Raw genomic sequence first — 27,503 nt, forward strand, 5'->3', positions numbered from 1 at the left:
TTCATTCTAACTTTAAACTTCTGTTCATGATTATTCCGACTTTGGAATTTAGGTAATAAAGAATTATAGAAAATATCGCTAAGATATATTAAATAGGTACGATGGATTTTTTGTTCATTTATGATTATTCTAACTTTGATATTTAGCTAATAAGGAGTTATTGAAGATAAGATATATTGAGTTCCTAGATCATTATGTAAACTTAAATTCTTCTTTGTAAAGCTGCTATAAAGGTTCTTGGAAATAAATAATGCCAAATGTTGCTAGATATAATTAAAACTCAGCAAAAGAGCGACTATAAGATAATGATAAATGAATGGTATATTTTTATGATATGTTATGACCAAAAACAATAAAGGTAGATATAACATTATCGTTAATGTGCCTTATACTGATCAATCACAAAAAAAGACGAATCCTAAGATATTTACATACAAATGATTGAATTTAGACAATTTGCAGTCATAATTATGACGATTTTACAAACCAGATCTGGGTAGTACATAGAAGCTCAGCCTCACGTAATAATTTTCATTATTTATTAAAGAAAATTCAATAAAGGATTGATTTTTATAAAGACACAAATTTTGAACAATTTACACCTGTTATAAATCGTAAAAAAATGTAACGATAACATAAGCTTTACTTCACAAATGTTTCAAATTCAAGCTATTAGTCTAAAAATCATTTATCTTACAGAACTTAAAGAATATGAATATTACTATTAAGGTGACTTTAATAAGTAAAGCCACCAAAAGATATTTATAGAAAAATATCCCATTAAACTCACCATTTTTATGATTTCAAGCAATTCAGTGGAAGACATTTAGAAAATTACATCATTTGATTTAAAATTTCTTCCTCGGTACAATTTGATAGTATTAAGATCATATATGGCTTAGGTTTATGAGGAAAATTACTTTTTTTATGCTATGAAAGGTAAATGTGACAAAAGGGATTATCTTTGAAAATAATATATTCAGTGCTGAAAATAAGAATTTTATTTTAATATTACGTAATAGATAAATTTTATAAATCTAATATAATAAAATAAATTAACATCAAATGGATTACTTACATAAAAATTCAAAATCAAAAGAAACTGAGAGTAACACTATATAATGAAACCACAACTAAACTACTTTTCAGGAAATATTACTAATCACATTAGTTAAAAGTTAATGTTCTTCAAAAATAACAATATTTTTTAAAGTGCGAAAAGCTTTAATAGAGTTTAACCATTAAAGAACCTTTAAATATTGCATATTTCTGCAAATTTATTGTGAAGTGTTTAAAAAAAGAGTTAACTGAATATGTAGCATCAAAATTAAATCGTATTACAATAATGAATTATCAGAAATGGAACGTGTTGGAATTATAACGACAAAATATATTAATTTATAGGAATAAAAATTATTCTATGTATTTTTGCACCAAATATTGAACAAATTGCGTATTTTTTTAAATAATTATAATGGAGGGTTTGATTTTTGAATAATAACTTATTAGAGTTTTAAATATATTTTAAGTAAACATTGTTTGTATGAGTTTGAACTTTTTCTAGTTATTTGGGAATTTTCACCGAAAGGAAAAGTAAAGTACTTCTGCATCTTTCAAATCTTTCTTCTAAACTAACTGAAATATACTAACTGTGATTTTTTTCTGCTGAAGATGCATGATATAGAGTGAAAATGTTTAAATAATTGAAACAATTTACATGCTCTCTCAATATATCATATTAACAAAAATTTTAACTCTTTGGATACAGTAGAGTTTTCACTTTGGATAGCTGAGAATAACATTTGTTTTTTCATAAGTACCCTAAAATATGTCATTAGAAATATAATATAAAAGTAAGGTAACAAATGTCATTCAGTACCAGTTAATGGGTAAAAGATAAAGTTAAATAAGCAAAAAATCTTCTCATAACTTGCATTATCATATATCTTTTTGCTTTTTCAGGATTTTTCTATTGATTCTATTGATTAGAGAATGTGATTGCTATTAATAGTAATGTTTGTCTGCTTCTGACAACCTTTCCCTTATAAACTTATAGAGCCGAATAAATTGCCTAAATGGCACATAGAAGCCACTGATTAACCAGATAATTATCTACAGCAATATTATCAATTGAAATAAGATTCAATTATTTCAGATTATTTTTTCTTCAATTGCATTTTAATGTACAGGCTTAACAAGAAATAAGTTTTTAACTTCAGATGGCCCCAGTATATATTCCATTAATCCAAATGATAAATATTTGAACTACAGATAATTCAAATTATGAGGTGGGTATTTATTAAATAAATGATATCATTTTGTATTATAGCTCCTGCTTATTAGCATTATACTTTGAATAAAAGGAAGGGAAATTCTGTATAAGCATTAATTATTTTCCTTCCCGTCAATCCAATATTAAAAGATAAAGCGCTTTTGGTAAAATTGTTCCACCAGAACCAGCAGAACTTTGTTGCAGCTGTCCTTATAAAGCCATTAAGAAGAAATCCAATGGCTCCATGTGACTTACAAAAGATGACAAGGAAATTTGAAACAACTAATGAACTTGATCTTCTTCCAGATAGAAGACAAAATAAATTCCATCTTCTAGCATTGAACATGTGAATACCTCGGTATTTAAAGCCAACATTCAGTCGCCGCATCTTTGAGGGAGTGCACCTGTTAATTGTTTCATTTATTGGATATGCTGCTTTCTCTTGTCTAAAAAAACATCCGGAAAATTTTACATTTTATCTTTAAAAAAAATCAAACTTCTGCTCGAGTTGCGGTTCATAAGATTTTTCACTTCAGATCCTGTGAACGTCACTTAGCTGTGGAAACTACATATTAGCCCACGTTTGCTTCAATTGGCAAGTTAGATCTCACAATTTTGGCAGTGAACTCTCCCGCTATCCAAGAACAAACTTTCCATTTTAAAAAAGATATAATATTTTGTGGTTTTACAACTATCGTTTTCATTTAATCACATTTTTTGAAGATATAACTGCAAATGGAACTCAAACATTTTCCGTCACAAACAATGGTACCATGATATGCTAAAGGATTTTGCAGTACCACAACTTCAACAATGCCTATTCCGTCAGAATATCATTTCCATGAAGTATGATATATCTTCTCGTATTTATTGTTGTGTAAAATAATTGCTAAGGCAGTATTTCATAAATGCAGGGGTAATTAGCCGTCATTTTCAAATAGCATGACATCCGCGTTTGACGGGTATTACCCAATGTGATTTTTTGAAGGATTTTCTGAAGAACCATATCCATAAGCATATTTATGAAGTTCATTAAAATATTTTATGAGAATCACAGCGCCACCTAGGGGTGGAATTTTGTACTTTTTATTTAATATTGTCAAGCGCATGATTTGAATTATCTGTAGTTCATACTTTATTTCAATTCAACATTAAGACGTATTTTAGAAAGTTCTGAAATAAACATATTTTTTGCTAATCCTGTACTTTCTTTTGTATAAATTAATTAATTGCATTTTTACATAAAATTATTTCCGATTTATAATATTTTTATTACATTAATCCTTAAAAGTAATGCTGTCAACCATCATGCATCGGGAAAATTCTTAATATGTAATCTTTAAATTGTTTGTTAATTAGTCAGTATATTTTTAAAAACTGTGAGAAAGGATTTACCTTATAAAAAATTAATGAATATCTTCATCGAGTATGAGCCATAGAATAACATTCTTGAATTCTATATGTAAAAAATTATCATTAGTAACTTAAAACTACAATTTTATATACTTGTGTATTTTTTTTATTTGTGCTTGTATTATAAAAGCAAGCTTTGAATCTTAAAAATACTACGTGCATATGTTTGTAATTTATAAATATGTAAACTACGTTATTGTGATTAATAATTCTTATGCACGTGCCAATCATTCGAAATTCGAAATGGACTATTATACATTTCCATACAATCGACATGTAGTGAAACCTGAGATCATATAAAATTTCTAAGAAATGCTCATCATAATTCTGGTTAAATAAATGTTTCTGTCGTACATTTTAATAAAATTGATTAATTTCTGAGCCAATACAAAGCTCAAAGACACTAACTTAAAAAGATAAGTAAGCTCTCGTTAACTTATTAATGAGAACAAATGTCTACAGAAATACAGATAAACAAAACCAATTTAAGCTTTTGAGGTCTCTAAGGGCAAAGAAAATTCGTTCACGTACTCACACAGAGATCTCCTGATTCGGTGGAGACCACAAGTGACTCATCATCCTCACTTCACTCTGGTTTTGTGGCAAAAGTGGTTGAGCTTCTGGTGCGTTCTGAGGATCGGTCTTAGGAGTATTGGTTACAGAAGGTGGACCCATGACAGCGATACCCTGATGGTGTTTCGGAGGCAGGGAGTTTAAGTAATGAGCTGGATTGATGCTGGGGTAAGTGAAATCTTGAACCTGTAAGTACTGTCCGGCAGGGGAGGGTGGAGGAGCTCTCATGGGATGCTGTTTCGTAGTTCCGCCTTGAGACATGTTGGTGGGATCGGAGGCACTTCCGGCATCCATCCTGTTACTCATTTGCTGTTGTTGTTGCTGAAAGAAAACGTTTTTATGTTACATATTTTAACTTTAAATAGGATAAAACTAAACCCTTTTGTATCCAAAATTTGTAGTTATTCGCCTTAAAATTATCCAAGTACAGGTACCTCAGAATATTGGAATACCTGAGGGTTTTTTTTTCAAAGATAAGTAAAATTTCCTACCTCCTCAATTGTTAAGATAAATCATGTTCCTAAGGGTGATACACAAAGGGAAACTCCATTTAATTGATGTCTATTAAATGTATACTTTAACATTCTTTGAGTGATTTCTTAAAACCTCCCTATACACCAAACAAATCTAGGCGAGTGGTCTTTAACTAACAAATCACGGGCTACGTGTATTCAACCAAATGTAACGAAAGTGGGGGGAAATTTCACAGTGATGTCTAAGCGTCTCTAATACAATACGTACATTTGTTGATTAGATTTTTGTCAGTTTTTGGATAGGGTTAAACTCTTTTTATTATGATAAAGATAAAGGGTATGCTTCAAAAATTACTTTTCTCTATCACTGGTTGAGATTCCGTTTTGCACAGATGAAGTTATTTATGTTAAGTAACCAAAGAATCCGTTCTTTTAAGGTTCTTGCCCAAAGATCGAACCCTGAAAAATAAATCTGATATTTAACTATAATCCTCATCTGTTCTACCAGAGATTCACAGAAACGGAGACGAAATTTCAGAAATTCCTTTCTTATGAAGCATTTTCTAGAGATTTGCATTGTATCCCAGAAACCAGGGTATCAATTGTTTCGTGGGTTTGATATCAGGCATTTCGCCTGACATTGCATGAAGAAAAATGCTTTGCAAATAAATTGCTTTGAGATTTCTTATGATCACATTACTTTTCTTCAATCATCTAGAGCACAGTTCATAGCTCCCCTGAAGACTTACTTTTTTTATTTTTTCAGTTGAAACGATTGCATTTCTTTCAAGTTTTTCTATATAAGAAATCTATTCAATATGGATTGAAGCTCTCTCACAGTCAAATTCTCCGTTTGCTAGTGCCTTGATATTCTTTATTTCGGCAAAAAGACCTAGAATAAGCAACAGTGTTCGCGTGCTAGAATGATTGTACTTGAATCATAGTTATGGGATTTCCACCAAGATTGAGAATATTTCTACTGACAAGAAAATAATATTATACAGTTGTCTAGAGAATCCAGTTAACAATCATATGCTGATTTAGTCGTCATTTCTGACATTAGACGGTCACCCAGAGTATAGCTTTATTTGAAATTATTAGGTGTTGTAACTTTTTCTACATATTATATCATTATGCAACTATAATCCATTAAAAAGTGTTTAATGAAAGCTAAATTAAATAATGTGTATTGCCACTTATTTAATGAATAAAAATAAAATTTGTCTTAACGATGAGACACGAAATAAACTACATTCGTGAAAACGATGTTTAGTTATTTTATATTGCTATGCAGAATTACATTGAATTTTATTATGGATATTTATTATTTTTTATCTTAAAAAATCTTTAATTTGTTATTTTATCATGATGAAATAAATAGGTAAGATAAGAATTTCAAAGAATTTGTAAAAATAATTAGAGATGTTACTGTTTGACTCTTCATATCACCCATCATCAATTAATATTTTATTGTTGGAAACATTAAGATATATTGAATAGAAAAAATCATTTATTTATAACATTGTAGTATATCTCTTACAATTTATATAAGCAATACTGTGTACTAGTCGAAATGGTAATTGTTTGCCCAGGTTACTGACTTTTTAGATCTCATTGATATTCATCAAAAGTTTTATTTGCCTTTAGTGGAGGATTAAAATGAAGTTCATAGTTTTCTAATTTTGTTACATATTTCAATAAGAAATACTGACTATATTTATATATTGCACAATATTATGGCTACAGTTGAAATATGGAAACTAAAATTCAAAGCTTTGAAAAGGAGAAAGCTAACACATTATCAAACCAGTATCAATAAATATGTCTTGAATTTTAACATACTTTAAATATCCTTTCCAAAATTAATTCTAGGCACTTACAAATCATAAACCCTAAAGATGACAGAAAAAAACATAACATTGTTATACCGTACTATTTTATTTTTATTCTAATTTGCATATTTTAATTTTTTTAATGTTGTTTGCATGGCATATATCCATTTTAATTTAAATCGTATTTTTTTTTTTTAATTTATGTAGAAATACACAGGGAAATAGGAGATATAATATCTTGAAGCTTATAAAGTTATATTATTTATAGCTCTTGCATCTCTAACTCTTTATTTTCATTTAATTTTATCTTGATTTTATATTAAATAATTCATCAATGAAAGAACACATTCTCAAAGTTGCACAAGAAATTAACTAAATGAAATCAAATAAAATACTTCCTTTGTCATGATTTTATAAAGTATAAATTTCAAGGATTGTGTTATGCGAAATTAATAATAAATCGTTCTCAAGTAATACTGTATTAACAACTTTTTCATGCATTTAAACTTTTAAATCATAATTATTTCCCTAATCCATCTATTATGTTATAATATTAAAAATTCGTTTAAAGAGATGTATTCTTTAATTCAAAGAGACAAACAAATTTAAACTCAAAAATTGGACCTGAAATAATAAGATAAATACACCAAATGTACTTCATTTTAATTATTTAAAGATCTAGATGAAAGCATTTTAATTATGTACTCCTTACTTCCACAAAATTCTTAGCAGTTATTCATATTTCATTTCCATTAAAAAAATTTCCTTTACATATTTCCATTAAAAATGCCCTGCAAATCCTTCTTCCATGATGTAAAAATGTCTTTCAAGATCCCGCAGTTTAAAATATGTCTTCCTTTGGCAAGAATACAATGTGTGCTGAGCTGAATATTAACGATTAATCCCACACTGTTTCCGCTTAACTCATATTTAATTAAAGTTAAGTTTTCCCTCTAAAAATGCAAGAGTTAATTATGGAGACATACCAATAGCAATCATTCATTTCCATTTACTTTTTTTTATTTTGTTCCACGTGAAAACAAATCGAAATTTCGATTGTTCCAATTGAGCGGGAAGGCGAATACCTCATTTCTTTCTGAAAATAAATGAATGCCTACTGTCTCAGTTTAATGGTTTAAAGCTTTTACAACAAAACCTAGCGTCTGTACTTTCAGCAGGAGCATTCGATGCTTTCTTATCTGTAATTAATATTTAAACATTTAAAAGATAGATACCGTAATTATTTCAATGTTTCACTGCAATTAATTAAATTGCACGAGTATTTTTTTTTATAAAATTAAAAGTGTTTGTAACTCCGAAATATTTGAATAACAGAGAAACTGTTGTTTTGGTAAGATAGATTGATGTGTATTAATTAAATTTTAATGCATTTTAATAATGATTCCAATAATTCATATAAAAATCAATAGAATTCTTCTAAAATTTGGATCAGGATATCATATGTGGAAATTCTTAAAAGCAAATGAATTCTTAATTCTTAAAATAGAAATAATTAATTAGACATCATTTAATGCTTTAAAATAGTTATAAATTTAATAAAGAATCTCTTTGAGCATAACAATATAATATAAATAATAATACAAAATTTATGATAACTTCATTAGGAGGAGTAATTTAAGTATTAAGAATAACACGTAATCATATAATTTTAAAGGAGTAATTCTTGTGTGTGTGTGTGTGTATATAACTAGAATAATTATATATAAATATACTCTAATTATATAATATATATATAATTAGAGTTTTTTTTTCTATCTGCACTCATGTTGACCATTTTATATAACGCTCTCTCGTAAATTTTGTGGTACTTATATTATTGCCATAGGATAAAATACTTTAAAATTTTGTGGGATGGCTATGATAGGTGTGAGTTGAGGAAATGTTAAAAAAATATTTATATATAATAAATACGGGATTTTTAAATGAATAATTTCTCCGAAAAACACAATTTTAGAAAAAAAAATAATTTGCCGTGCGAAGTTTTGTCGTCCAGACATTTTGTTTAAAGCGTTCAATTCAAAGTTTAATCTACTAATTGAATTCATATTAAAGTGTTTTTAGCATTCAGATTTTTAATAAGACAATATTTGTTTGAAGATGGGCTTCATATTTTTGAAAAGTGGTGAGATGTTGAGGAAGACACCAGGTTTATTAACTCCTCTCAAAACCGCAGCAAAAGTGCACTGGGAGCACATTTCACTCATGATATCATATTTAATATGTGTCCTTTCAGATGCAAGTCTAGTCTTTAGTAGAATCAGGTTTTAAACAGGATACTATAAAATTATTATCTGTTTTATTATGTGGAAATTTCAGCAAAACCTTATTTATAAATATTTTAAGGAGAAAAAAAACTTGCTTTGGGAAGCGTTAAGATTACCTTGAGATGTTTTTAAGATTAACCACATAATTTACCTTTGGTAGCATGATGCCAAAAAAAAAATATTATTTTCTTTCATGAAAACACTGCATGCAGCTGACGAAAATAAGTTGAAAATAATTCCAACTAGAATAACTGTATTAAATTAACTCGATAATTACATAAAAGAACGAATTAAAATATAATCGTTAAAAAATATCCGAACATGAGCTCATGGAGAGACTGCTTGCGACAAATCTTTCACAAACAATAAATTTATATATAATACCGGTTCATTTAGTGTCCATAACAATAATAAAATAATGATAATTCATTATGATTCACAACAAAATATGTAAGACAATTTCAAATAACAGATTCTCAAAAAGAAGGTCAACAAAGTAGATATTTAGTGTACACTCATGTTCTTTGTGCTCACTTTAATTTTACGAACTTTGTACAACATTCTTTCTTAAATATGATGTATAGTATAAAATTTGTTTATTCATCGCTGTTTGCACTGTTACATTTCTAAAATATATTTTTATGGCTTTGTTATTACTTAATCATTTAATTTTTTTTAATGAGCCAACATTCTTCCTTGTCTTGTCTTAACGTTTCTCATGAATTACTGTTGTTTTTGATAATATTGCCTTTTTCTGTTTATAATTGTTAAAATTTACAGTTTTAATAATTAATAATTAAACATTTTTTTTTTCTTTTCACATTATTATAAATAATATTGATTATATATTTTAAATACTTCTAAGGCTTTAGTTTATTTCATTATATCCTTAATAACATGATAATTAAATATGCCAGTTCGGCAATTCTTTCCAAAACATATTAAATTGAACGGCGAAATCTAGCAGGCAATTCTTGTCACATGCTTCTTTCGTGCATGAAACATATTCCCTAATAGCAATCTTAAAGGATCACACGTTTTTAGTCCGTCTCTCAGATATAAACATATACATGAGTAGTACAGTTAATATGATTAATCTGTTTTTATTAATAATGACTAATTCATCACATTAAATGAAATTCGATGATTTTTCATTCTTGTATTTATATATGTACACACACACACATACACGTTACAAATTTTACCATAATGGTTTTGAAACAATCAGTTTTAACTAAATACAAGAAAGCACTAAAGCATAACTTTTCAGTGGAATACTGTTTTCCATTTTTTTAAGTTAAAAAAAAAGTACTATCTACGCCGTTACATACAAACTACGCCGTTGGTATACAATCTATCGCCTACCATATTAACAGCTTTAATTTAGTATTATGAAACAATTAAAGTGAACTACAACATATCACAACTAATAAAAGTAATAGTTTAAATTAATAATGATTAGTTAGTAGCTAAATTTTATACTTCAATAGACGCAGATCATTCTGATTGGTTAGTTAAACGCGCAAATTCGCACAATTGAACAAAAATTAAAATTAATGGAACAAAGGCATCCAGTTGCTGATATCGGGGAGAGGGATGTGTAAGGATTTATTCAGTAATAATTCTAAAAACTGGGCGGAAAAGTTGGCGGGAAAATTAGCATTATCACATTCTAAAGGTCAGAACTTTGAAATTATATAATTTTTTTTGAAATCAGTTGAGTTGTTGTGGTTAAGAGAAAGTAATTTTTTTTCCACGGAAGATTTATAATGAAACAGTGTTTTGATATTTTACTTGGAAATTGTCTTTGATGTGGGGCAGACGATCTTTCGTGACATATTCAGGATTTCACATGAAATAAAAATTGGGGAAAAAGTAGAAAAAGAGGTAATGATAAATACTGGACTGATTCTTAGATTCCCCTAATTCTTTTAAATGAGATTTATTCAGATATTTTCCATCATGGAAATTCTTATTATTATATCACCTAAGGCTAAGTTTTAGATAAATGTTTTATTGTCATGAGTCAAATTCAGTATATTGTATATTTTATGCAATAAGATTATCCCAAATTACATGATATGGTGTAAGCCCATTTGATTAATATTCAAAACGTAAAACATTTTCCTCCATATATATTAGTTTTACTAGAGTAAAACTTCGCTAGAGTACAAAAAAAAAGTAATAATGCCATAAAACTGATACTTTCTTTCCTTTTATTTTCACAGATAATTCCTCTATGATACTTTATGATTCTCTTTTTTTAAAAATTAATGTCCTTATGATTGTTTTATTTCTGAATTTCAATTCCGGAAATAATTAAATTTAAACCTTCAATCCCATTACGTAGGAAACAAAACCATATTACCCAACCATCAAGGAAATGAAATAGCATTCGCATAGTTACAGCAAAACACATTTTGTTAAAACGTACTTTTAATTCTATTCAGGATATGCAATAAATCCTGCATATAAGCTATTTTTTTTAAAAATATTTAAATGTACAAAAATGGGAAATAGTTTAGTTATGGATAAATGCTTTCTATTTAATACCTATATTAAGTTTCCAATTTAATATAGGTTTTATGTTTTTAAGGTTTTTAGCAATCCTTAATATTTGGTACGAATATTTAGATAAAAATTATTATAAATAAGCTACAAATATGTAGATAATTCTATATTTTTTAACTAAGAAAAGAAAAAGACAGAAATCATAATATATATATATATATATATATATATATATAGCTATTTTATACATACATACATATATATATATATATATATATATATATATATATATATATATATATATATATATATATATATATATATATATATATATACATTTATTTCGAGATGTAATCCCCTAATAATATTTTGTGATGGCTTATTGCTTAGAAAATTAATTCTACGAGGAATATATTATTACACATTTTTCCGTCATAGGAAGAATAATTGCATTTTAATCATTAATTCCATTAAATAACAAAAGGAACCATTACCTAAGCAAATGCTAATCCTTCAAGGGAATAGAAATAGCAAAATAGCATTTGCATAGCTACAGTGAAACACATTTTGTAAAAACAGGCTTTTATTTCAATTCGATATGTGCATTAAATTCTGCATAATGGATATCTTTTGTTTCAATAATTTAAAGCTAAAACATTTTGAAACGTTTAGTCAAATATGGGACTCGAACTGAATATATATATTTAATAAATAGTATTTTTTTCTTTTTCTAGATGTAATTATACATAATAAATTCTATTTATCCGCAGTTTTAAAGTCAATTATCTCTCATCACTTGATTTCCACATAAAAATAGAATAGCATTTGCGTAGATATAGCGAAACACATTTCGTAAAACATCGGCTCTTTTTTCCATTCGATATGCGCGTTTAATTTTGCATAATGACTATCCTCCGTTATCATAATTTAAATGTAGCATTTAAAACATTTTAAAAATGTGTTAGTTAAATATGAGAACTTTAGGGAGGGAGGGTTAATTGTCTTTTAGTTAAATATGGGGATCGACCTGAATATATCTACTTAACAAACTGTATTTTCTTTTCCTTAGGTATAATAATAATTAGACATTATAATAATAAGATGAAATAAATACAACTTATGCACAATCTTATCCTTCAAATGCTTGAATTCAGGCATAAAAGAATAATTTATGCCTGAATTATTAATTGGATATGAAGGTATCTAGAGTTTCAAAATTTAATTCCTGGATGTTTAGTTATCTAATGTTAACTGTAATATAACCTAAAACATACGTCTGAAAGAAATTCTTTCGGGATTAGATTTAGGATAAATGTCCTTTTGAAGCTATATAAGCTCTAAAAAAGTTTACAAAATTTATTTTTTGTCTATATCTAATGAGTATGATACTCTGATCATGGATTTAACATAGAATTTTTTTAAAGCCAAAGAAAATATAAAATTTTATATAATCATATTAAAAAATTAAATTAAGAGCTAACGAGAACTCCCCACGTTTTATTTATAACAGATCTTATCTCACACATACATTATCTTCCATTATCCTAAATATTTATAGTGAATATTTGAAGGAAAGCTGATTTACAACAAATATCTATGCACGTAAGTAACTTTTGAATAATATGTTATGTAAATGTATGTATATTATTTAGTATTAATTGTCTCTTAAATAACAATATTTTCCATGCGTTTCGCAATTAATCATAACCTCATGGTTTAGGGACAAAAAATTTATAACTGTCCTTGAACGAATGAAATGTTATGCTGGCAATGATTCATATTTGTTGCAAATATATTTACATAACTAACTATGAAATGATGTAAGTTTTCCTTGCAACTGTTTTCGAATTTTAGAAAATTAATGACAACCCTAAATTTATGTTTCGACAGTTATTTATTATGTGAATCTCCAGGATCTAATTTAAAGCCAAACTAGTAAAACAGCATTGTTTAAAATATTATGTTCGTTATTATAATTAGTTCTATGTAAAGTTTTAGCATAACATGGAGAGATTTAAAATATTGTTGTGTTAATAAAGTTCTTAAACTGAAACTAATGGCAAGTTTCGTGGTATCAAAGGATTTTTATGTTTGAAAGTAAAATTTCCTTCTTACTATTTGAAATAAAAAGAAAAATTGAATGCATTTATGCAATCCCTATCTAGTCATTAATAAAATGCTTTGACATTTAATAATGCATTATTATAAATTCATTTTAAACTGAATTAATATTAAACATTATTTATCATTATTATCAGTGTATTTGATACAATATACTTTTTTACATGTTTTTACATATTTTCATTTTATGTTGAAATTCAAAATTTGTTACTTGCTATTAATAATCGAGTCAAAATACTTTTGTACTAAATAATAATTGGCCAAAATTAGATTTTTTGAAATTTAATTTTGTAGGACTTCTGTAGAAATGTTATTAATAAATATAACTATTTTTTGAAAAAAAGTAAAAATTTTCAAAGATTGCATTTTGAAATAAATCTTAGAATAATTAAAGTAAAGAACCTTCAAAAAATTAATTTTACAAAGACTTAAATAAATACTATTGCATGATTTGGTACTACTATTACATGATATTAAATAATTTTATATAAATTAAATATCGTTTTTTTTTATTTGCAAATTTAGTTAATTCCCTATTCTCTCATAGCTTGTATGTGAAATATGCATCTTATGAAATTTTGTTCATTTACTTGACTTAATACTAAAATAAATATTTTTAATGGAATTTTGACGTAAATGAAAAATAAAAAGTTTATTTGAAAAAAAAAACACAATATTGATTAGAAAAAGAAAAAAAATGTTGAAATCCATATGATGAATAAGATATTCTAATTATAAGAATGACATATAATAAATTAGAGATCAGATTTTGAAGTACATTATTTCTTATCGAAATTTATTAGAATTCAATGCATATCTACTTATTTTGACAGCATTTACTTTGCCTTATTTTAAATAATAAATTATCAGTTTCAAAATTATTTTCTCTAACTTTATTAAAATTCATCTTCAATCAATTTGGCTATATTTTCTTTCCTTTCAATCAAATATATAGCTATAGGTTTTAAAGGATGCATAAATTCCCGAGTGAATTAAATTATGTGTCAAAACCGAATAGACGATATCAGCATTCAAAGTTACCAATAGACCAACTTAGTTGTTTTATAGAGATACTGACCTGAGAGAACTGATGTTGGTTGTAGAAACCTGTACTATGATATAGACCTGTACTATGATTTCTTATGCACCAGTTACGAAAGCTTAATTTACCAATAATAATCTGAATACCGGAATGCCACGGACTGCATAGAAAAGTAACTTGTACTACTAATTTTCTAGCTGTGCCAATACCTTTGATTTCGTGATTTTTCTCCATAAAGCATTTGTTAACTCACTTTTCATGGCACATACGCATATCAATATTAAAAGTATTTTGTTAAATCTCTTTGATCTAATAGGTATTTAATATTTAATTAATTATATTTTAACTATATATATAAAGCTAAATTTCAAGTTTGGTTCATTATTTATTTTAATAACTGAGTCAAACCATATAATTCGCTTAAAATGTAATACCAATTGTTGTTTTTTACTTGTAGATAAATCCCTAAATAAATATTCAGAATCATTTATAAGTGAGAGAAATGGACATATCCATATCAATTTTCGTTACTATAATCAAAATTCAGAGCATCTTTTAGTTCTGCCTCTCAGGATGGTGGAATGTTCAACTTTTATTTTCAAGAACACAAAATATTTAAAGTTCATTTGGACTGAAGATAAAAGTTATAAAACTTTGTCTAAAGCAACTGTTTCTGTTTCTACTTCCTCTTTCGCATTTTAAGAGAGAAAAGAAGGGACAATAAATAAAATCATAAAATGAAGCAGTCAAAGACACTCATATAACTTGAGGAAGTTGATGCATTCCCCATACTAAAAGAGTTAGAATAAAGGAATGAAACAACAAGTTTCCAGCTTCGAATGCACGTAGCCTTTAAGCAAACTTACTTTTTCTGTTACAAATTAAAAAAAGCATCGTTTACTTTAAGTTTGTTCAGGTTAAGGCGGACTCTATTATTGCGCACAGTGCTTATGAGGCAAGGCAATCGCCTTTGACGGCAATAATTTCTTAAAAATTCTATTCCACACCAGTATTTAGTAATCAGAATAATTAATATAAGCCAGGTAACTATATATATCGATTTTTTCACAACAGTAGTTTCTAGTATCAGCTCTAAACATAGTCCACTCTTTAGTCTTTTAGCTTTAAAGATTTGGAAGTCCAAAGCATATTTCTCATCAATTTTTCTAGATATTAGTAGAAAACTAAAAGTGTAATTACTACAATATATATATCAGTATCAGAAATGATGTTCTATCTAAAGAAAAAGAATCAACTTTAATATCAATAAAATTGAAGGATACCCATAAAAAAGTCAATTTAAAAAATTAATGATATCAAAATATATTTTCAAAATATTGTTTTGCAATTTCTGATTTACGTATTAAGAATGGATAACCTAAAAATTTCTCTGAGAAAATTCCTTATAAGTTTATGAATAATTATGTTTAGTTCTTGAATTACAAATTGTTTAAGTATTGCTATACCGAATATTTTCATTCAAATTTAACCTTTCATTTTTCAAAGCGTAACAAAAAACATTAGACATCTCTTTTTAAATGTAATACCTTTTTAGATATATGTGAAATTTCGTATTATTAAACTCTTGTTAGATCTAAAGTTGTATTAAATTTCCTTCATACAATTTCTTTGCTATTTTTCCCTTGAAAACGCAGCTTTCAAAGTTTTATATATTTCCAACTGACAGAACTTGAGTTGAAGTATTTTTGGCTGTTCAAAAATTCATAACTTGAGCTTCTGTTACTTGAATAGAATCTTATTTTGTATGAATAACCAAGTTAAAGTTCCAGCAGCTAGTTTCATGTTACTTACTCTTATGGTGAACTTTCCAGTTTTATTCTGGATAGAATTCTAGTAACTTTTCAGGAGTGTTATTTAATCTTAATGAATTCATACGGAGCTGATTTTGAATTTATAATCAGCACTAATAATTGCACTAAAGTATTTTGATTTTTTTTAGCACTGCATAGCAAACTTTCATTAGGGACAACTTAAATTTCTTAGAATCGAGTACGACAATTTTTTTTAGTGTTTGCTTTTTTTTTGTTTTAAAGGTAATATAAATGCTACTATCTTTATATATTATTTTGATTTTATGATATATTTTTAAAGAATATATCAACGAGAAAAAAATTATCGGAGACAACTTTTCTTCTTCAAATCTTTGGTCATTTTTTTTTAATTTCTATATAGTGGAAATGAAACTAAGGAAGAAATATTACAGTAAATAAGGATTTATTGAAAAAATGGCATATCATATATTATCTTGTGACATCCAGAAACCTGATAAATTTTGAAATAAAAATTAAGATTGACCAATAATATTATCGAAATGTAATTGTCTAGCAGAGTGTTCATGATTCTTTTTAATAAAAAAGCATAGGCAAGAAAGGTCCTTAGAAGATAGTTTAATATTCTCTGACTATTATGCGATAGATAGAATCAAATTCTATTATGTTTGTGTCAGTTTTAGAATTTACAGTTGTTGATCTGTTAATTATGGTTGATTTTTTTAAATCAAAAACTAAAGTTGGCGAAAAAGATGTTGTGTCATCTGCAAAATATAGGGTTTCTTTTTGTGAAAATATAGCGAAGAAAAGTCCTTAGAAGACTCCTTAGTATTCTGTAAATTTACCAACGATAAATGGATTCGAATAATGCAGTTGCGTATCAGTTTGACGAAATGGAAGACAGAGAGCTGGTCAATTATAAGAAATTGATAATGATCCATAAAGTGAAACCAATATATTGTTCATTTTGTAAATGAGAATTGCATATTGCAAGGTTTTATATAACCAGATTATTTGTAAATGTATGTTTCATTCCTCTTATTTTATTTGTAAATGAGACTTACATATTGCAATGTTCATACCTCTAGTTTCTTTATAGATATATATTTCATTCCTTTCATTTTATTGTATGTAGTTTGTTTCGAGTTAAGCCGTTGAACTGAAAAAAGTAAATAGAATATTTGTTTTAAAGAGATTGCATAATTTGAATAAAAAATGCAATTGTTAAACTATATGTTATGAATATAATTAAACATCAATATTTTATATATCATTTATGTATATTTCGTTTTAATATTAAATTATGTTTGGCAATACTACGTGAAGCGCATGAGCATAACTGATTAAATAAAATTGAAATTTGAAATTTTAATTTTTAATAAAAAAATAGTTTTATTTTTTTAAAATATCAAACTGTTTCTAATGAAATATGAGACCATTATAAATGACTACAATGCAATGAAATAATATATTTTTATTTTCAAAATCCAATTATTGTTGTTCTTGCTAAGCATGCCAAGATAGGAGACAGCTTTTTGTTATAATAGAAGCTTTTATTATTTTGCCATGTGTCACATACATCATTTTATTAATTTTATTCAGTTTCTATAAAAATGCACAGATGCATTCTTTTCATGTTTTATACGCGATTCTTTCTCATTAGTGGTATTAAATCCCCGATGGCGTTTTAGAAGATTATTTGCATTTGAAAGGAAATTGGTTTATAAATAGGAGCCGTAGAATATTTTAAAAACATCAGTAGAAAGATAAATGTGTTTAAGAATAATTTTAAAAGCAAAATTTTTGAACATACTGAGTTGAATAATGAAATTCCAAACTTAACTGGAAAAAATAAAAAAGTTAAAATAATTTGGATCTTTGTTATAATATTTTTTTCTTTGCAATTTCTTAGGACACTGAGAGTGCACACACGAATACTTCTTACAATAGATAATTTAATAAAGGTGGATTTATACGCTATTGAAATGAAATGTTTTAAAACTGATTTGAATATCTGATGTTTTCATTCAGTTATACAGTTTTCACTGCATTCATGCGTTGTTCTTTCATCTTATTATCATAGAATTTATTTTGAATAAAAAAAGAAAAAGAAAACCATTTTCTCTAAGAAAATTGTATTAAGAACCTAATAGTATTTCATATCATAATTTTTATAAAATCAACATTTCAATAACATTTGTAGTAGTATTTATTTGATTTACTAGAGATATACTAGGAAACAATTGGAGAACAATCACAATGCATTTTTTGAGACGTATCGTTTAGATAAGCAAAGCCATTTTTCACTCCATATCAAGCATTCACTTATTTTCATATATTTTAAATGTTTAATTATTTAGTAATTATACTGGAAAAAATAAAAATTAATATTGAAATTAAAATAGAAAAGATATTATAGAAACTTCAATAATGAAATGTCAAAACTTGAAATACACATAGTGATATAAATTATTTTCAGTATGAAAATTGAAAGAAAAAGCATTTACGCATAAATTTGAAGCCGGTATATGAGTGAAATTATTTATATGATTAATACTAAAACTTATAACATTTAGAAGATTTCATCTATTTTAGATTGGCTTAAATTACAATAATCTATATATTTCTCGAAAGAATGTATAAATCGGTGAAATAATAGAAAATAGATTCGATGTATGTGGTCTTGAAGAACTTCCTAATTATTTAAACTTCAGATTTTGTCATCCTGCAAATCTCTTTCTGTATTTTTATTTTCTTTTCAATCTCTCGTAAGTCGTTAAAAATTTAACTAAATCATTAAAAGTACCATTAAAAATACAAGCGGTAGAAAAAAAATCTAATTTCAAAATTTATACTGTTCTTTTGTGATAATTTCACTGCATTTTTTAAACTTCTTCCTGAACAAGTCACAAATAATAAATACGATTTTCATTTTTTCAAGTTCCAGAAATGGAAGAAAATCTTAGAAATACATATTTCCAGAAGCATTGAAAATTATTTTAATTTCATTGAAAAAAGGAAATCTCTTTTTGAAAAAATATGAAAAAAAAATTAGAATCGCCCAAATTCAAATAAAAATTTCTAAAAAATTAATTATTATTATTGGAACAATATATTTTTAATTTGCATGAAATTATTTTTGTTCTGTAATATTTTTTCAGATTTGCTTGATTTGTTACCTATCTCGTAAAGTATCAACACACACACACACAAACACTTTTATATTATAACAGGGATTGTAGAATGTGACAGCTTTCAATTCTTGTAAATATAAATTTGTAATTTTTTTCTAATATTATCATTATGCAGATGGCTATCATTAACTTTTAGACAGCAACATAAGCATATTTGAAGTAAATATTTTAGGTAGTACTTAACGTAATATGAAAATGCTCTGATTATGTTATACAGATATTTAAAACTTTTTATTCTTTTCTTTTTTACAAAGTATACTGCTAAAAAATTGAAACTTAAGATTTAATTGTTGTTATTTTCTACACCTTCAAAATCTGAGAAACATATTTTTGGATTTATATTTTTCTGTAAAAGATAACGCAAAAACGCATTGAAGTAGACGAAGATATATGGTTATACATAAGAACTTGAAACCTGAGAAATTTTCAGTCTCCCCCTGGCAACTTTTAGAAAATGCAGATTATATATGCTATATTATCTAAATAAAGTACAAAATTTAATATAGGAACTTTCACTGATTTAAATATTAAATATGTAGCATCTTTCGTCCACTTTTTTCGGTTCGCCGAGAACATTGGACTTAATTGTGATTAAAACTCGTATGCATAATTACTATTCATGATTCCTTTTGTAGAGGTATTTTTAAGCATCGAATTGTGATTTGCTTCAAGGTCTTACACCTATTACGTACATTTTGTGCATAAACGTTCCTTATGCAATATGTTCCATGACAATATAGGACTATCAAGAAAATGGCTTTCCGATCATTCAACTTTCAATGCACGATGATTTTATTCTTTTATTTATCATAAGAATAAAATAAATATTACAAAAAATCTTATTTCCTTTTGTGTTTTCACTATTGGAAAATAACATCTGATTAAATATTTGATGAAATAATGAAAATTATTTGAATTTTAGTACAACAATGAACTTTTTGCTAAAAAATTATATATATATATATATATATATATATATATATATATATATATATATATATATATATATATACATATATATAAACTTTTTTTAAAATCAAGCACTTGGTACATAATTATCAAATTCTTTTGATAATAGCTAAGAAAAATAGCAGCGTTCTGCTCAATGAAAGCATTAACTTCTATTACAAAATGCCTTAATATGAAATTTTAATCAGATATCAATTTTAATCAGATATCACGTAACTTCAGGAATATTACAAAGGTAATTCGTCTAGAATCTTTTCACCGATGGTACAGTTGAAATAAAATATTGGAAAACATAAATATGAAATTATGTTATCTTTATAGGGAATAAGACAGTGAAATTTGCAATTCAGATTATTACAATCCCAAACCTTACCCTTATTTACATGCCACGTAAGAATAAAAATGATGTTTGCTTTTTAATATGAAATATGCTAAGGAAAACGCTTATTTGAATTTTAAGTGTTTTTACAGCGAGAATAGCTTTGAATTCTCGGGAATATTTAAATCTAAGCCTTTATTGTTTATTTTAACTCGGATTCGGTCTGCATGTTTACAGCAAGAAAATATTTTCAAACAATTTGAATTCTTATCTAGCATTGCATAATAATTTATATTTGTAGAAAAATAACTTTAGTTTCATAATAGCTTAATTTACAACATATTGGTATGTTTCCTTATGATAACTTTTTAATGAAATTCATGAACATTTTATGAAGAATTGATTCAGTCTGTGAAGTTGATTGTTATTTATATATTTCTTTTTGCAGAAGTTCATCTTCGGAGGTAATCCAATTTTTGTTTTTTTAACAACAGCTGCTTTGGGCGACCATTTGTTCACCTAGATTGTCGAATTTCAACGCTATTAAGCAATTAATATGGGTACAATTTTCAATTATCTTGCTATTTCATAAATTATTTTGGGTACATATCAAAAAGTCTATATACTATGAACGAAAGCAAAAGTTAAAAATAACCTATTTCCGAAATAATATCCCAAGAAAGAAAATTTGTTAATCTTAATTTTAATATTGACAAAAACATATGATTGAATGAATAATTTGATACATTAGAATTTCATTATAGCATTAAAACATGTTACAGCTTCTTTATCAAATTTAATCTCAAAACATTAAAAATTCCTTTGGGTACATATCAAAAAGTCTGTATACTATGAACTGAAAGAAAAAGTTAAAAAAAAATAAATCTATTTCTGAAATAATGTTCCAAGAAAGAAATTTTTTTAGTCTCAATTTTTACATTGACAAAAGCACATGATTGAATGAATGATTTGATAAAATTGAATTTCATTATAGCATTAAAAGATGTTACAGCTTGTTTATCAAATTTAATCACAAAACATTAAAAATAAAGGAAGAATTTTGCAGAATTGAAATTGATGTCATAGAAAAGGTATTTTGCTTAGTTCTAAGATAATACAGAAACAATTTTTTCTGTATTCATTAGATAATAATTTTTAAATATATGATCATAAATTTCTATATGTAAGTCATAGTCATGTAACGATGGTTAGGTCCATTTTCGAGATCGGTTAAACTTTCTTTTTAATGCATACTTTCCTTTGAATGAATGGAGTTTTTAAAGATATGGTGAAACTTCTTCTATGCATTTTTTAATAAAATTTTGATCTTACATAATTGGCAAATTTTTGAGATAAATGTAATTGTAAATACGTTCAATGAAGCAGCTGGAAATTATTGTTCCAAGAAACTTGTTAATTGCTTAACAGATGGAGTTATTTCATATATCAGAATTGAAATAGTTTTGAAAATAAGCTTTTTAGGCAGGGAACATTTATTTTCAATTTTGTATTATAGTTATCTGCGAAAATAAATTTTATCAGTCTAATAACACAAATATCTTCATTAAAATTTTATTTTTTCTAAAGTTTCGGAACTAAAAAAATAATTTATATTTGAACAAATGCTTAAAAAATAAATCTTTATGTCTAGACAGAGGCTACATAAACTAAAAATATATAAAAAGTATGTAGTATAATCTCGGCGCTCGTAAATTCGTTCTATTTAAATTTAACAATCAACTAATAATATAGAAACTTTTAGTACCAATGAATACATTAAATTTGTATACAAACCTAACAAATTCGAATAATATGATTTTTTTTCCATTTTTTTTCTAAAGATTTAATGCATTTTTATTTAGTATGTATATCTGAATTTGAAATTTTTTTAACTCTTAATACAATCAATATAAATTTTATTCAATATTTGCAATAATTAAAACTCTTAATGCTAACTCATATCAATTATATTCATTATTTAATATTTTTAATTTACATCAAGATTCCGTAAAATTATATAAATATTATTGGAATACCACACGGCTTCAATTATAAATAAATGATTTGTATCATCAAAGAAAGACATAAATGAGAATTCTACATTTTATATTAGAATTCACAAAATATGCATGAAAAGTTATGAAGTTACCGTGAATCTGTGAGATAATTGATTCATAGTTTAGGATGTAAGAAAGTGATAAGAACTTTTCAATGAAATTACTGAAATATAAAATTTTTTGGGGGAAAATATGCAGATTTATATTGAAACTGAGGATACATAAGTTAATTCTACAATTTGTATTGCATTTTTATGTCATCTCTTTACCAATATACCGGTAAGCCAATTACCAATATACCAATATTACCAATTACCAATATACCAATATTACCAATTACCAATATACCAATAATACTCTTTACCAATAAGCCTTCTACACAATGCATTTAAATATCATATAGAAAATGGAATCTAATAAAGATATATATTTCATACCTGAAAGTTAGCCTTTTGTAAAGCCAGTTCCATCCTATTTCGATCCCTCTGATAGTAAACACCAGCGAAAATTAGCACATTTAAAATGAGCAGAGAGCACCCAACTGCAATGGTTACACTGAGAGCTGTAGAATATATACCCATGTCAAAAGCACTAGAAGAAGCTGGAGTAGTCCTTTCGACTGTGGCTGAAGTGGGTTCACTATCTGCAATCACATACGTCCCATTATCAGCACCGTTGTCTGCCTCTGTGAGTTCTGCGGATGGGTGCTTCAATTTGACGACGATCTGACTTTGGCGAGTGCTCACTTCTGGCATTTGGGTAGTCGAATGTGGAACAGGGGCATTGGTTGGCATTGGAAATTGAGGTGGATAGAAAACCTCTTCAGTCACCACTCTGGAAATGTCACCAGGTGTGTCTCGAACTTTGCCATCGTACGTGCGGAGATTGTTGTGGTCGTCCAGCATGTGGTGCTCGTAACTAAGATTTCCTTCTCCTGGTCTGTTTAAAGAAGGGATTAAGTGAAGCCAGAAGGACAAGCGATGAGAATGGTAATGGTCCCGCATTTTAGATTTCAAACCTGAAAAATAATTTAAAGAATATCTAATATTATGGCATATCATACATTGCAAATAAATGTCTTTGTAGTGGCAAGAACATATGAAGACCGATTTTTAATACAAAATCTAATTTAAATACAATAGCTATCATTAACTTCAGTTCCAAAACCAATGTATAATCGCAAATCATTATATTAGATGAAGCCAATAAAAATATTTGATTATCTTTGATGTGGAATTATAACTTTATTTTCTTTCATGGAAACTGTAGAACAATTGCAAGATTTTCTGTTACGTCATTGCTGATAAATAGCTAATTTTTTAACTTATTAATTGTACTAATAAAAAACAGATTTTCAGTAATTATTCAATCATTAGGCTGAAATTATAATTACTTAATTTAGTAATTATATTTTATTTACAGATATTATTGCATATTTTGAATAACCAATGCTTTAATTATGCTATTCACAATAAGTGATTTAAAAAAAATAAGAATGATAACGAGTTAAAAATATTTAAATGTCAATTATTGATATATTTAATCAGTTAAAAGGTTACCTCCATTTTTATCATTTTTTTAATTAATTAATTTTACAGTATATATGGATTTCAACTCATTCAGAAACGACTCGAAACTCTTCTGTTGTAAAAAAATGTAAGGTTTATTTGTTATTGAAAAGATAATTAATAATTTTGAACAAGTTTTTAATCAGCATTGAATTCATAGGGAATCTTTCAGTTGTTCTTCAATATTCATAGGAAAAAATGAATAATTATTAATTTTTTTTAACCTTGCTAGATAACATTAATTTTTTTTTTTTTTGTTGATTTCAACAAAAAAAAAAAGGGATTACTAATATATGCACCTATATGGTGATTTCTTATCAACTCATTTATAATGAAGTTGAAATGATGACTGATGCTGATTTGAAATGATGTTGAATGACATTCTCTGTGAAAACACTTAAAGAATTTTAGAAGTGTATTAAATAGCATTAATATTCTTATATTAGAAGATAGTTATAACGACTTTTCAGATAGTGAAGAGAAATGTACTATACTTTGAAATATAAACATTTTTTATTTATTTGAATCTATTCTTTAAGCATTTTTTTTAAATGATAAGTTCCGCTCGTGGACCATTCCATATTGACAACTTAGTAAGACTTCCTTCAATTTATACCCGTGAATTCACAGGCAGTTTAAACATTTTCGTCATTAAACATGTTTCATAGTTTGAAAACTAAAAAAAAAAAAAAAAAAAAGACTTATTTCAATTTTATTATTCATATAATACATATTTTTATTTAAAAAATCTTGGGAGAGCCTTACAACAATAATATTTTATATTATGAATGTAGCATTTATATGAAATTTACATTTCACATTTTTTAAAAATAGCCTTTTTTTGCTACTAAAAAATCATTTACTAGATAGAAAATACAATTAATTAGGAATTAAGCTGTAATGTCATTAGAAATAACTGCTTGTTTTTAAATAAATTTTTAAAAAATAATTTTAGTTTTATTGGTGACAGTTGGGAATGTGTCAAATTTAATTTGGATGTCGATTTCTTATTTAAAAATCTGCAATTTTTCTCTTATTTTTGCCGAAACTCATTTTAATTAAAAATATTTCTCAAAAATTATATGCTATTGCTTTTAAGTTTTCTATGTTCGTATAATTAAATAAAAATAGCTTTTTCTGTACTGATTTAGCTGTCAAATGCAGCCAGTTTGCACTGTCTCTACTTCTAATTACAGTTGTCACAGTGACATTAATTAGTCAACACCTAATTTCAAATTGTTTCTCTTGAATTTCAATGATAGGAAAATCAAGAATTTTCTGTGATCTTTTGAAGTTTTGAATCTCTTTGGAATTCTTGATATCTCCTCGAAAATTAAATGGCGGTACAGAAAGAGTAAACTGAGATTTGGGATGTTTGCTGGAAATGGTTGTGAATTCCCTTGATCAGTAGTAATTGCATATATGCTTATCATGCATAATCGTCTGCCCCAAAGATTCAAATTAAGCTGTTCTTAATTTAAATTTAATTTAATCAAATCATGAATTCTCTCTCCCTGGATCTCATTGCCACATATCGACAAAGTAAGATCTAGAGATTTAACTATAGATCCAGCAAGATATCCCAGTTTCCTTAATTCATGGTCAAATTATTTACCATCTTTTATAATATGAAATACTAGCTTTAATTGTGCACTAATCGCATGTCACAAGAGTACTTTTGACTTGTGCTAATTCACTGGTGAGCTCTAGCACTTAACTGCATGTCATTGGAGAACACTGTAATAGAATAACATGATATCTTTAGCGACTTGTTTGTCGATTAATCGTTGTTTGCAATAGGCTTGACAGTTTGGCAATTTCTTAGCTATTAATTCCTATCATATGGCAATGCATATATAAAGCAAGAAAGAATGTCCCTTAATCAATTTATTATGAATTATTCCCATAATCAATTAAGATCCCTTAATCAATTCATTATGAATTATTCCCATAATCAATTAAGATCCCTTAATCAATTCATTATGAATTATTCCCATAATCAATTAAGATCCCTTAATCAATTTATTATGAATTATTCCTATAATCAATTAAGATCGCTTAATCTATTTATTCCTAGTTAAATCAACTTTAACTTACCTATTAATAGATATCTCTGATGCAGTCTGTCATATTGCGACCAGCTTACTGGACTGTATCTAGTTGAATCTCTGTCCTCTGCTTCTTCATCCTCATCAACAAAGATCGCATTAGGATCACTAAAGAAGAAATACAAATAAAGCTGAATTCAAAATAATAAAAAAAGTACAAATAATTAAAATTTTGAAAAATGACATTTTATAAATGACGCAAATCTCACATTCAGATTTTGATGATTAAATATTATAATTGGAGATTTTTTTAAAAGTTTTTTTTTGTATCATTATATAATTTCTTGAAGTTAGAGCATACGATGAATATATCATGTATACCTTTTTTAATCTTTCAAAAAAAATTATTCAATTTGATTTCTTTCAGTCATTTTTAAACTACAGTGTATGTTTACAAAAGGAAATTAATGATTACTTGATCTGGAACTTCAGATGCAAAGGAAATCCCATAAGCTAGAAGAAATTTATTCTTTTCTTGATATAATAAGTCCAATTTTAAAATGTACTGTTTTTTGTCAAAAAGCAAAAATTTCTTTTTTTGAAACGTACTACCCACGCAGATTCATTAAAAATCATATCATGAATAAAATTATGCCAAGGATTATAAAATCCTTCTATCGAAGCATGATATGGAAAAACATTTTTTTATTACAACTTAATTTATTTCTTGACATATGACTAATAATCAATTAGTGAAATATATATTGAAATAAAAATAGCAATTCTTTTTTCTTTTGTATTTTTACAAATCAAACACACTTTTTTTTACAGATTTGGATCTTTAGATATAAAGGAATTACATAAAGACGAAGAAATGTATTTTTTTTATATAATAAATTCAATTTTAAAATGTATTGCTTTTATAATAAAATGAAGAAAAACTCTTTTTAAATGAACCTATGCATATTCATTGAAAATTATCACATAGATTATAAAACACATTTACAGAAGCGATATATTAAAATATTCATTCATT

General features: G+C 26.5%; 1 protein-coding gene across 4 annotated transcripts in view; it reads right to left on the minus strand.

The window, feature by feature from the left end:
• LOC129965905 (neuroligin-4, X-linked-like) overlaps nt 1-27,503 on the minus strand; it is a 308,615-nt gene that overhangs the window by 4,509 nt on the left and 276,603 nt on the right. For 2 of the 4 annotated variants that reach the window (XM_056080180.1, XM_056080181.1), the window contains exons 5-7: nt 26,517-26,635; nt 23,289-23,869; nt 4,221-4,579 (exon numbers count right to left, since the gene is read on the minus strand). In XM_056080180.1, the coding sequence (XP_055936155.1) occupies nt 4,221-4,579; nt 23,289-23,869; nt 26,517-26,635 (1,059 nt within the window). Of the gene's footprint in view, nt 1-4,216; nt 4,580-23,288; nt 23,870-26,516; nt 26,636-27,503 lie in introns of all 4 variants that reach the window. The other 2 variants (XM_056080183.1, XM_056080182.1) reach the window with 1 other exon arrangement.

The sequence above is a fragment of the Argiope bruennichi genome, chromosome 4 (assembly GCF_947563725.1).
Source record: "Argiope bruennichi chromosome 4, qqArgBrue1.1, whole genome shotgun sequence".
In the NCBI taxonomy this organism is placed as follows: domain Eukaryota; kingdom Metazoa; phylum Arthropoda; class Arachnida; order Araneae; family Araneidae; genus Argiope; species Argiope bruennichi.